The sequence below is a fragment of the Drosophila pseudoobscura genome, chromosome 4 (genome assembly GCF_009870125.1).
Source record: "Drosophila pseudoobscura strain MV-25-SWS-2005 chromosome 4, UCI_Dpse_MV25, whole genome shotgun sequence".
Taxonomy (NCBI): Eukaryota; Metazoa; Arthropoda; class Insecta; order Diptera; family Drosophilidae; genus Drosophila; species Drosophila pseudoobscura.
The window spans coordinates 23,504,133-23,514,618 of record NC_046681.1 but is presented as its reverse complement, the minus strand read 5'-3'; the positions used below and the strand labels follow the sequence as shown (position 1 = coordinate 23,514,618).

General features: G+C 50.1%; 4 protein-coding genes across 7 annotated transcripts; 3 read left to right on the top strand and 1 right to left on the bottom strand.

Moving 5' to 3' along the window:
• Positions 1–404: 404 nt before the first annotated feature.
• Positions 405–2,379, top strand: Fam92 (CBY1 interacting BAR domain containing protein Fam92). Of its 3 annotated transcripts, none has more exons than XM_015180650.2 (6): positions 405–614; positions 679–838; positions 897–1,037; positions 1,091–1,576; positions 1,645–1,875; positions 2,083–2,379. In XM_015180650.2, the coding sequence occupies exons 1-6, from the start codon at positions 475–477 to the stop codon at positions 2,188–2,190; spliced, it is 1,266 nt and encodes a 421-aa protein (XP_015036136.2). In that variant the 5' UTR covers positions 405–474; the 3' UTR covers positions 2,191–2,379. The 3 variants fall into 3 exon arrangements, with proteins under 3 accessions (XP_015036136.2, XP_015036135.2, XP_001356754.2); XM_015180649.2 differs by having other exon boundaries at positions 2,080–2,379; XM_001356718.4 differs by lacking the exon at positions 2,083–2,379 and having other exon boundaries at positions 475–614; positions 1,645–2,042.
• LOC4816832 (heat shock factor-binding protein 1) lies at positions 2,216–3,088 on the bottom strand. The gene is made up of 2 exons (XM_001356717.4): positions 2,811–3,088; positions 2,216–2,725 (listed from the first exon to the last, which is right to left on the bottom strand). The coding sequence occupies exons 1-2, from the start codon at positions 2,913–2,915 to the stop codon at positions 2,564–2,566; spliced, it is 267 nt and encodes an 88-aa protein (XP_001356753.1). The 5' UTR covers positions 2,916–3,088; the 3' UTR covers positions 2,216–2,563.
• Positions 3,089–3,445: 357 nt separating this feature from the next.
• On the top strand, positions 3,446–4,637 carry dbe (KRR1 small subunit processome component homolog dbe). Its single transcript, XM_001356716.4, has one exon. The coding sequence runs from the start codon at positions 3,537–3,539 to the stop codon at positions 4,557–4,559; it is 1,023 nt and encodes a 340-aa protein (XP_001356752.1). The 5' UTR covers positions 3,446–3,536; the 3' UTR covers positions 4,560–4,637.
• Positions 4,638–4,786: 149 nt separating this feature from the next.
• On the top strand, positions 4,787–10,482 carry aru (arouser). 2 transcript variants are annotated; one of them, XM_015180648.2, is made up of 6 exons: positions 4,787–5,110; positions 7,522–7,906; positions 7,973–8,116; positions 8,184–9,770; positions 9,839–10,027; positions 10,091–10,482. In XM_015180648.2, the coding sequence occupies exons 2-6, from the start codon at positions 7,559–7,561 to the stop codon at positions 10,181–10,183; spliced, it is 2,361 nt and encodes a 786-aa protein (XP_015036134.2). In that variant the 5' UTR covers positions 4,787–5,110; positions 7,522–7,558; the 3' UTR covers positions 10,184–10,482. The 2 variants fall into 2 exon arrangements, with proteins under 2 accessions (XP_015036134.2, XP_001356751.4); XM_001356715.4 differs by lacking the exon at positions 4,787–5,110 and adding an exon at positions 5,214–5,367.
• Positions 10,483–10,486: the final 4 nt, after the last annotated feature.

The window sequence follows — 10,486 nt, the reverse complement described above, 5'->3', positions numbered from 1 at the left end:
TTTGATTACAGCTGTAGGCTATCTTTTCTTTGCTTAAAATATAAATATGGCTATCGTCGGTAATAAGCTACATTTTTGTGGTTTTTTCCCCATTCCTTTATAATTTTATCAAATTTTTTCCCCATTACTCCATAATTCTCCATTCTCCCATGAATTAATCAATTTTATATAAGATTGGTATAGTTTTATTGCATTGTTTTTTACAAAATATTTAAACAAAAACGGTTTCCAAATTTAAAAATTGGATAACAAAACACACACGAAATCGCAAAGGAGACTCCTGCCGACGAAACGGTGAACTGTGAGATTTGACGCCCCCTGCTGACCAAATTGTGGAAACTATTAGATGGTCACACTAACAATTGTCCAGCCCTGCGTTGCTTGACGACGGTTTTGTTTTGATTTTTCTGTCAAAAAAAATAAATAACAAAATAACACTTAATAAAGAAGATTTAATCTCAAAACGATATCAGGATGTTTCGCCGTGGCAAATTGTCGTTTCTAAACACCAAAGACGACCGCATTAAGATTATAAATGAGCGTATAACGCTGACCGAACGCCACTTAATGGAAATGTGTTCGGCATTCGCTTTGGTAACAAGGAAAATGGCCAAGTAAGCGAAATAAGTAAAACAAGAATTGGCTGGGCATGTTTACAAGATCTCCTTTTAATGCCAGATACCGAGACTCGTTCGATGAGCTGGCAAAGGGAGTCAAGGGCTATGCAGATGAAGAGGAAATCAACGAAAGCCTCTCGACTGGTCTAAAGAGCTTCACAAATGCAGTCACAATAATGGGCGACTACATGGACATTAATGTACATCGTCTGGAGCATAAAGTAATCCATGCTGAGGAGCATATTTCCAACCCTAAACATTTCTCCATCCTACACGCAGATTGTCAATGAGATGACTTCATTTGAGCAGCTCTGCAAGTCCACGCGCGACAATCTCCGACTGGCGGTCATTGCCCGCGACAAAGAGGTTTTGCGCCAACGCCAGATGCTGGAGATCAAGTCAAAGTTTGCGGCCAATAATGTGAGTAGATCTACCCTTTGTAAACAGCCCCATCATTGCATTGATCCCAACAGAGTGCTGCCGACTCAGAGCTTTTCAAGGCCAAGATGGAAGTGGCGCGTACGAACAAAGAGATTGACGAGATAATCGGCAACTTTGAGCAGCGCAAGCTACGGGAACTCAAGCAGATACTCAACGACTTCATTCTCATCTCCATGAAGCAGCACACCAAGGCCCTGGAAGTGCTCAGCGCCAGCTACTATGACATTAGCAGCATTGATGAGCGCGACGACTTTCTCGAATTCCAGAAGCTAATGAAAACCAAAGAGGAGCCTGCCCAGCGCAAGGGGACATTGAAGAAGGGTCTGCGCTCGCAGTCAATGGACAGCCTGGATCACGAGCAGTTGGTTAGTCCACTGAAGCGGCATCAGAAGCTATCCAGAAGCAGTAAGAATTTGGCTGGAGCGGGCATACCCCATGGCAACAAGCTAGAGCTGGAGCAAGAAGAGGCAGAGACTGATGGACACGAAGACCAGGAGGCCGACGACGACAATGAGGAGGTGGTGCAGTCTTTATTGTGATTTTTGTGTTAATTTTTAAACGAAAATACTCTCACCCAATGCTCTAGGGGACTGAACAAAGTGGGGATGACGACGATGAAGATGAAGAGTCCGGCACGGCCTCGGATGATGAGCGTGAGCCAGCCGTAGCCACCACGCCCACTCTACGAGATAATGTGTTCGGTGTGAAGGCAAGAACCATCAGCAAAGAGGCAGCAAATCCAGCTAATTTGGCGGCTCCACTGAAACCCATCCGCACGATTGCTAAACATCCCTTCAAGGCGGTGGCTTCGACGCATGTAAGACTGCAGAAGCAATTCCAAGTGCCACAGCACTAGCACCTACCCTATCACTAGATCTAGAAGAAGTCATTTGCATACGCTAGTCATGGCCACATGGCCCATTATCTCTGCATTATTTACTCCAAATAAACAAATAGAATAAATATATGCACCAAACTAATCAAGTGGAAATGCCTCTCCCACCTCCCCCTATCTTTCAAGCAGGTGAAGAGACGGCGACCAGGACGCGGCTCGACCGGAAGAAGCGCCGCCGGTCGCCTGGTAACCGTTGTTAAATCGAAGTCCTCCTCCACCACACAGCCCCCCGTTTGAGAAGCCCGATCGATCGGGAGGGGGATTACAATTCGTGAATTTTAATAATGTATAATTTAAAATAGAAACTAAATGGCAATAGCTCTGAAACATGCCCGTTGCTCGCAAAGTCTACAATTACTTTACTTAAATTATGATCTTCCTGGTGGAGCGAACTTAAAACTATGCAATAAATTTGAATGAGCAAATCTTTGAGAGCAATTGTGTGTGTGGATGGGATGGGTGCAGTGGGGGATTAAATGAATGTGAGAGTCTGGAATTGTAAATTTGATTTGAGTGCTTGGTTTGTGGCGACAATGGTGTTCGATGTATTTGATTAGGGCGTGGCTGGTGAAGGGGCGGGTGGCCGTGGCCACGCCTAGCTTTGGTCGTCTCATTTCTCCGGTATCTGGCCCTCGATCCCAGCCTGGTTCATCAGGTCCGCGATGCTCTTCTCCAGATCATCGATGCGGTTGCCCATGTCATCGATACGTGTGATTATCTGATCAGACATGGTCTGGAACTTGTCCTGCACGTTCTGCAACAGATTTTGTACCTGATAAAAGGGGAAGCGAGCATTTACTGGGTGCTGTTCTGCCATTCTATTGTCAACGCTACGTGATTGGGCTACGATTACTCACGTATATGGTCAGCTCCTGCATATTCTTGGGGTCCATCGCAGCATTGCTGTTGAGCGAGTAGTTCTGGTCCAGGTCGCTGTCCATTTCGTTGCGCAGTTCGGTCATCTTGGCACTCTGCTGGCTGTTGTCTTGTGTGTTGTATAAAAGTAGAAAAACCTTATCGCGGGGGTGCTGCTGCTGCTGCTGCTGGTAGCGGTGGCGCCTGCTTAACTTGCAAATTTATTTTTTTCTTTATCAATGACAAAAACGAACTTAACCCACTTAAGCCCCCTTCATTTAAGCAAAATAACAACTTGAGTTAAACCGCGGATTGTAATAATAATACTGATAATAATTATTATTCTTGAAGGTCAATATCCATTATATTTGCTTAAAAAAGACCATCACCTTAACTGCGCTAAAATTCTTCAAGATTCATAATTTTCGTGGAGTGTATTTTAGTACCGGTCGCCAATGGGTTAATGTCGCTTGTACACGAATGGAAATCAGGGTAACCGTATACGGTATTTTTAATACATTACGGTATTTTTTAGTGCAAAATTGAACCAACGGAATATTTACGGTATATCGGTATATTTTGGTATATTTCTGAGGGTCGGAATTATTTTACCGATATTTTACCGATAAATCCGCGGTCACACTGTTCTACATTCTAAACGGGTCACACCAAAACCTGGAGCAAAACAAGCGTGCTTTGAGTATAATAAACAGATTAAATAGGGAATAATGAGTGACAGCGAGGAAGAAATAAAGCAGAATACGGATCCAGTGGACAATGCCTGGTCGTTAAAGATTCCCGCCTTTAGGCAAGAGGATAATCCACATGGCATGGTGGAGGAGAGCTCCTTTGCCACGCTCTTTCCCAAGTATCGCGAGAAGTACCTGCGGGAAGTTTGGCCGCTGGTGGAGCAATGTGTGGCAGAGCACCAGCTGAAGGCGGAGCTCGACCTGGTTGAGGGCAGCATGGTGGTGAAGACGACCCGAAAGACCTGGGACCCGTACATCATCATCAAATCGCGCGACATGATCAAGCTGATGGCTCGCAGCGTGCCCTTCGAGCAGGCGAAACGTGTTCTGCAGGACGACATTGGCTGTGACATAATCAAGATCGGCAATCTGGTCCACAAGAAGGAAAAGTTTGTGAAGCGGCGACAGCGACTGATCGGACCCAATGGCGCCACACTCAAGTCGATCGAGCTGCTCACCGACTGCTACGTCCTGGTCCAGGGCAACACTGTGTCGGCACTGGGACCGTACAAGGGCCTGCAACAGGTGCGTGACATTGTGCTGGAGACCATGAACAACGTGCACCCCATCTACAACATAAAGGCGCTGATGATTAAGCGCGAGCTGATGAAGGATCCCAAACTGGCCAACGAGGACTGGTCTCGCTTCCTGCCCAAGTTCAAGAACAAGAACATAAGCAAACGCAAGCAGCCGAAGGCCAAGAAGCCCAAGAAGGAGTACACACCCTTCCCGCCGGCCCAGCCGGAGAGCAAAATCGACAAGCAGCTGGCCTCTGGTGAATACTTCCTCAACCAGGAGCAGAAACAGGCCAAGAGGAACCAGGAGCGCAGTGCCAAGCAGGCCGATGCGGCCAAGAAGCAGGACGAGCGTCGCAACAAGGACTTTGTGCCACCCACAGAAGAGGCTCCCAGTCGCAAGCGCCAAGCCGAGGACAGCAGCAAGGTGGATGTCAAGGCTCTCAAAGCGAAGCTGGTCAAGGCAAACAAGAAGTCCAAGAGCTGATGTGTGTGAGAGCCCTCTGTTAGTTGTAGTTATTGCTAGAAAATCCTTAAATAAAAAAAGAGAACCCTGTAAATCTAATTCAACGTTGTAAGAGATCTCTCAGCGAACTCAGTCGCTCTATTCTCACCTGAGAGCGCGTCTCTCTCTCTCTCTCTCTCTCAACCACTCTCTCTCAGCCCCAGCAAACAAGCACTTCGAGGCTTAGCTCATGCCTCGGCTAACTGGCTGTGCTGTGCTGGCCAAGTTAGTTTTTTTTCCGTCAGAAACACGAAACACGTCGGCCACAACGGACAACGCTCGCGTGCGTTTCAGAAGTCCACAAACAACAACGACGTGGGGTTATTGTTATTTGTACATTTGCTTTGAAGAGGAAGAGGAAATCGGAGACGAGGCGCGGCGCGGGAGACGGCGACAGTTTGTAGTGGAAGCGGCGGTTGTGGAAGAATTAAAAAGAACGAAAGAAAGCCGACTCGAAAATAAAAATCGAAGAACGTCGAGAAAGCACAGCACTTACCACAAGCCAGAGCAGGACGGAACGAGGAGGAAGACAGGTAAAAAGAAGAAGTAGAGTGCGATGGATACGCAAGCCCAGTTACAGTTAGTTTTTTATGTTTGAATTAAAATAATAATAAAAGATAGTGAAAAATGCCTGAGTGTGCCCTCGCCCTGTCCGTGTCCCTTCTCCCATCTGTGATCATCGCTTGAAAAAACCAAACCAGTTCAAAAATACTAGGGGAACGTGACAACGAAATTCGAATTCGTGCTAATTAGGAAAAGAATGCGCAAAGTGAGAGGATGAAGAGGAGAGGTGATATCTAAATGCTAAAGAGAGATATGAATGTGTATGCATATGTGTGTGACTGTGTGTTAAGGGAATACCTACTGTATATCAGTGGGGTAAATGCGGTCAATTAGAATAAATATACCTACACGGGTGTGCATACATGTATGTAGGTGCTTATGTGTGCAAGATTCGATGAATTAGTGAATGAATTGTGAACAAAAAGCATTGAAAATCAATACGAAACCTGCCGCCGCTCCCAGTTTGTATATCCACACACACACACACACACAATGAGAGGCCAGGCCATATACCTGTGCGGAACCGAGTGTGTGTGGAAAAGACTCGTAAAAATATCAACAGAGCTTGAGAAAAACAGGTGGAAAAGAAAGCTTAAAAAATGCGGTCGGTCAAAAAGTAAAGTTGCAGCAGACGCTGCGACGGCGGCGGTGATGGGAGGTGGAAAATGACGGAGACAAATATCAGCAGCAGAGTTACCTTTTCAAGTCGTACGTCGTACATACACGTATACATACATACACAAGAGAGACTCACAGTTACACAGGTACATTCTGTTTGCCCGCCTGCCACGCATGCGCCCGACAGAGATGGCACTAGTGCTTGTTGAGCGCTGCGCTGCCTGTTGCTCCGGGCTCCGGGGTGTCGGTGTCGATGTCGATGTCTCCCCATTTGTAACCGAGCCGTGAGTCTCACTTGGCTCTCAAGCATGTTTTTTCACACAGCGCCATTTACCTTCGCCCAAGCCCCCACTCGCGGCCGGCCCCCACCAACATTTGAGATAAAGCCAACAACTAGAGCCATGCCATGGACAGGCGCTTATCTAAATTTGTCCTGTCCTCTATATACTGCTGCCGCCTGAATTATTTTAAAAGTAACTTCCCATCCCAGAGGCCAAATGATAAACAAGCCAAAAGCGAGCGACTGCTCCCCCGCTATTAGTGTAATTGTTTTTGTTTCTGTTTCTGTATCTCCAACTGTTTGTGCGGGGGCTTATCATGCCTTAATTAATTATCTCCACCTGAATGCCGGCCGACCATTACTAAGTATTTGCTTAAGACGTATGGCCCCGCATCGCGATCAAAGTTGATTTATGCAAGTGCGATCCGCGGCGAGCACTTTCGCTGTTATGTGCGATAAGTTTTATCGCCTGGTTTCGTCATTCCATTCCCTCTGCCTCCCTCCTCTTTGGCTGCTGTAAGCCAACATCCATTTGTCAAATACCTCGCGAATGATGCAATATGCCAAGTGCTGTGATATCTCTGTGGAAACACTGAGCAAATATAACAACCCAGTGTCAGCAAAGTTGATCCCGTCGAATATCATTTCATGCCTTAAATAAACACAACATAAACACATACATATTGCATGTACATAACAAGAGTACAGGGGTGTATAGTAGAGCACCCATGCAGGACAACAGGGGAGGGGGGTCTGGAATAATGTTCTAGCTTGTTTAGGACTCTTACTGTGATTCCGCTTCCGCAAATATATTCTTTATTCCCTACTCAACGTTTTCCATTTACCTGCAGCAGAACACCAAATTGTATGTTCCACCTTGGCCCGCCCATTCCGCCCCTGTTAGATTGGTATGCGACGCTGGCGTCGCTGCCTTAGTCGGCGCCAGAGCCCAGCCTAAGCCGTCAGCGGAAAAGTAGTTGTTTCTGCTGTCACTTGAGTCGCGCTGAGGGAGCGGCTGAGAGTGCTTGTGAGCGAGACCAAGAGCGACAGCGAGAGAGAGAATTTGCAAATCCGTGTCTGTGTGTGTGTTTTTGCAGGTGTGTTCATTTGCAATGCTGTCGAGAGTGGAGTGGGATGGAGAGCGGCTAGAGGGGATAGGCAATCAGTTGGCTACGATGAGGGGGGTGGGAGTAAAAGAGAGGGCGCGCGATTTTTGAATTCCAAAGCTGAGGCTGTGGCTGGAGGCCGCGGCGCTGAGGCTGCGAGCAAAATGTTAAAGTTTGAGAATAATTGTGGCCGATTGTGGTCGCCTGGCCATGTGTGGAGCGTGTGCGGGGAGTGTAGTGTGTGTGGAAGTGTGGAATGCGGTCTGAGTCAGCGTTTATTGGCTGCGCAATAGCCAGAAGAGGGTCGTGCCAGGGGGGCACTCTTCTCAGTCTGATCTTGCTAACCGAACCAAACCGAACGTGTGTTTCCTTTCAGACGGTCCTGAACGCGCTTTTTGGCTAGGAATCACCACATGAGAATGGTTAACCATCATTCAAATGGCGGCGGCAGTGCCGGAAACAGCAGCGGCAGCCTGCGAGGCGGCGGCGGAGGGGCCCACGGTGGTGGCGACTACTCCGGCGATGATCGGAGTGGCGGCGGCGAGGAGCGCGAGAGATTGGACGGGGATCTGCACGATAAGCCCACCTACCTGCTGGAGCACCTGGCCACCTTTACCGTGAACAAGGAGTCGGGCATTGTGTACCCAGCGGATGGTATGCGCCGTCTGCTCCAGCTGGAGAAGACCACGGGCATCTGGTCGCAGAAGATGCAGCTTTGCCTCGACTACCAGTGGGTGCTCATCATGGACTACGAAACGGGGGTAGGTTCATTTCACCAACTATTTGAAGGTGACACATTATTAACTCATTCAATCCATCCCTTCCAGAACATCATTGAGCGTTTCCCGGCCTCACTTGTCCAGGAGCCCACGGCCTTCACCTCCAACGATGCCATGGAGCTGTACAACAACATTCTCGTATTCATTGTATCCGGCGGCGGCGGCTCCCGCTCAGAGATGCACATATTCCAGGTGAGATTTACCTCGCTTTAGCAGTCTCTTGAGTTCCCAACTAATCCTCTCTGATATTCGATTGCAGTCACAAAGCGTATCCGCCGTGCATTTGGTGGAGGATCTGAAGCAGCTGCGCAGCGGCAAGATGATCACACAGCAGCGCGGGGCCACGCCCACGCAGTCGGCAGGAGCCTCCGGTATGGCCATGATGATGAGCAAGACCTCCTCTTCGTCTTCGCACAGCCGGGCCGAGCTCCACCAGCAAAGGGAGCAGCGCGGTGACCGGGAGAGAGACAGGGAACGCGAGAGGGATAGAGAGAGGGAGCGGGACCGGGAGCGGGAGAGTCACCATCACATGCACCAAAGGAGCAGCGTGGAGCAGTACGGGATGCGAGGCGTCGGAGCCGTGACCGAAGTGGACCTGGGCCACAACGGGGAGACGGACTCGGAGCACGGTGGAGTCAACGAGCGGGACGAGACGAGCTCCACCTCCAGCGAGAAGTACGAGCGGGACGTTGCCGTGCTCAATCATTGCTTCGACGATATTGAAAAGTTCATAGCGCGGCTGCAGCACGCCGCCGCCGCCTCAAGAGAGCTGGAGAGGCGCAGGAGGAACCGGAAGTCAAAGAAGCGAGACCCAGGAGAGGGCCTGCTCACACTGAGGACACGGCCACCACACGAGAAGGAGTTCGTGGATATATTCGCCAAATTCAAGCTGTCGTTCAACCTGCTGGCCAAGCTGAAGGCACACATCCACGACCCGAACGCCCCGGAGCTCGTGCACTTCCTCTTCACCCCACTGGCCCTCATCGTCGAGGCCTCAAGCGACACCTACTACGAGTCACAACTGCCGGCGCGCGTCGTCAACCCGCTGCTGACGCGGGAGGCCATCAATCTGCTCATCAACTGCGTTACCAGCAAGGAGACGGAGCTGTGGCGGTCTCTGGGCGATGCCTGGGTCATTTCACGCGACCAGTGGAAGGACGACGTCGGCTCCTACCACCCCGTCTTCCTCGACGGCTGGTCCCCCGACTACCTTATCAACGACGAGCTGGAGCCCACATCCCCGCCAGCTCATGTGAGCAAGCGACGTCTGGAGGTTCAGGCCGGGCCTGGCCACGGCTCCGGATTGAACGGACGGGGCCCGCCAGGCGGAGGCGTCTACGATGACTACGACACTGGGAATGGCATGGCCATGGGCATGGGCATCGAGAAGTACACCATCCACCATGGCAACGATCGGGAGAGGGAACGCGATCGGGATAGGGATCGTGCAGGTGCCATCAGTGCCTCAGACTTCAATACCCGCAGCGAGCTGTCCTTCGACTCGATCGAGCGGGGTGGAGCAGCGGGCCATGGCCCAGGGCCTGGGGCAGGACCCACACTAAGCGCCATCACCGCGGGCCTCCAGAACCTTCACACGCGAGACTCCCGTGACGGAAACGGAGGAAGAGGAGGAGGAGGAGGCGGTGGCGGATATGGGCCAGGTGCTGGAGCCGCCTCAGAGTTGTCGGTGGCAGGTGGACGCGCGACCAATGTCAGCGACGACCAGATGCTGGAGTCCTGGTTGGAGGATCTGCAGACGGGAGGCTCGAAGATTGTGCTGGTCACCTATCCGCGTACCGCCAACAACGACAAGGAGCTCAGTGTAATGCGAGGCGAATACCTGGAGGTAAGAAGATCTTACATCGAAAATCCTTTGCTAGCGTAACACTAATCTTGGCTCAATCTTTTCTGCAGATCCTCGATGACACCCGGAAATGGTGGAAGGCGCGCAATATGCGCGGCCAGGTGGCCCATGTCCCGCACACGATCGTCACGCCCTTCAACTATGGCGACGGCGACGGAGCCCAGTACTATGGACAGCCGCCGCAGCAGCAGCAGCAGACCCTGACGCAAGGGGGTCCTGCCAGCAAGTCCCGACCAGGGGTAAGTCATCGATCGTAGCTCTCTCGATCGATAACATACTCATTCGAATCGATTTATGTACAGGAAAACACTGGAATGGAACAGCGATCACCCGATCCCACGGATATGATGCGCAGCAAGCATCTGGGGAAGAAGGGCGAGTTCCGTTACTTCTAGAATCGATTAATCGAAATACACACCCACGCATATATACACAGACACAGGCACGGATATATATATTCGATAGTGAGAGCATAATAGAGCGACAGACACGTCCGTCTAGACTAAAACGTCCACTTCCCCCGCAAATTAAAAAATATTAAACCATAAGACTAACCTAAGTTCAGGCCCAGATCCCCCCCAGATTGGAGATGCGGCAGGATATATACATAGCTAAAGCTAAAGCTGAAGAGCTGATGGAGAGGCGCAGGCAATAAATTGTTTTAATAAAACCATATCCAAAGGATCCCCTAGAAGATT

Coding starts and splice junctions, on each gene's coding strand:
- Fam92 (XM_015180649.2), top strand. CDS start 475: ATGTTTCGCCGTGGCAAATTGTCGTTTCTAAACACCAAAGACGACCGC. Junction 839..896: donor TACATCGTCTGGAGCATAAA/GTAATCCATGCT, acceptor TCCTACACGCAG/ATTGTCAATGAGATGACTTC. Junction 1,038..1,090: donor CAAAGTTTGCGGCCAATAAT/GTGAGTAGATCT, acceptor TGATCCCAACAG/AGTGCTGCCGACTCAGAGCT.
- LOC4816832 (XM_001356717.4), bottom strand. CDS start 2,915: ATGACCGAACTGCGCAACGAAATGGACAGCGACCTGGACCAGAACTAC. Junction 2,726..2,810: donor TGCAGGAGCTGACCATATAC/GTGAGTAATCGT, acceptor CCCTTTTATCAG/GTACAAAATCTGTTGCAGAA.
- dbe (XM_001356716.4), top strand. CDS start 3,537: ATGAGTGACAGCGAGGAAGAAATAAAGCAGAATACGGATCCAGTGGAC.
- aru (XM_015180648.2), top strand. CDS start 7,559: ATGAGAATGGTTAACCATCATTCAAATGGCGGCGGCAGTGCCGGAAAC. Junction 9,771..9,838: donor TGCGAGGCGAATACCTGGAG/GTAAGAAGATCT, acceptor TCTTTTCTGCAG/ATCCTCGATGACACCCGGAA. Junction 10,028..10,090: donor CCAGCAAGTCCCGACCAGGG/GTAAGTCATCGA, acceptor ATTTATGTACAG/GAAAACACTGGAATGGAACA.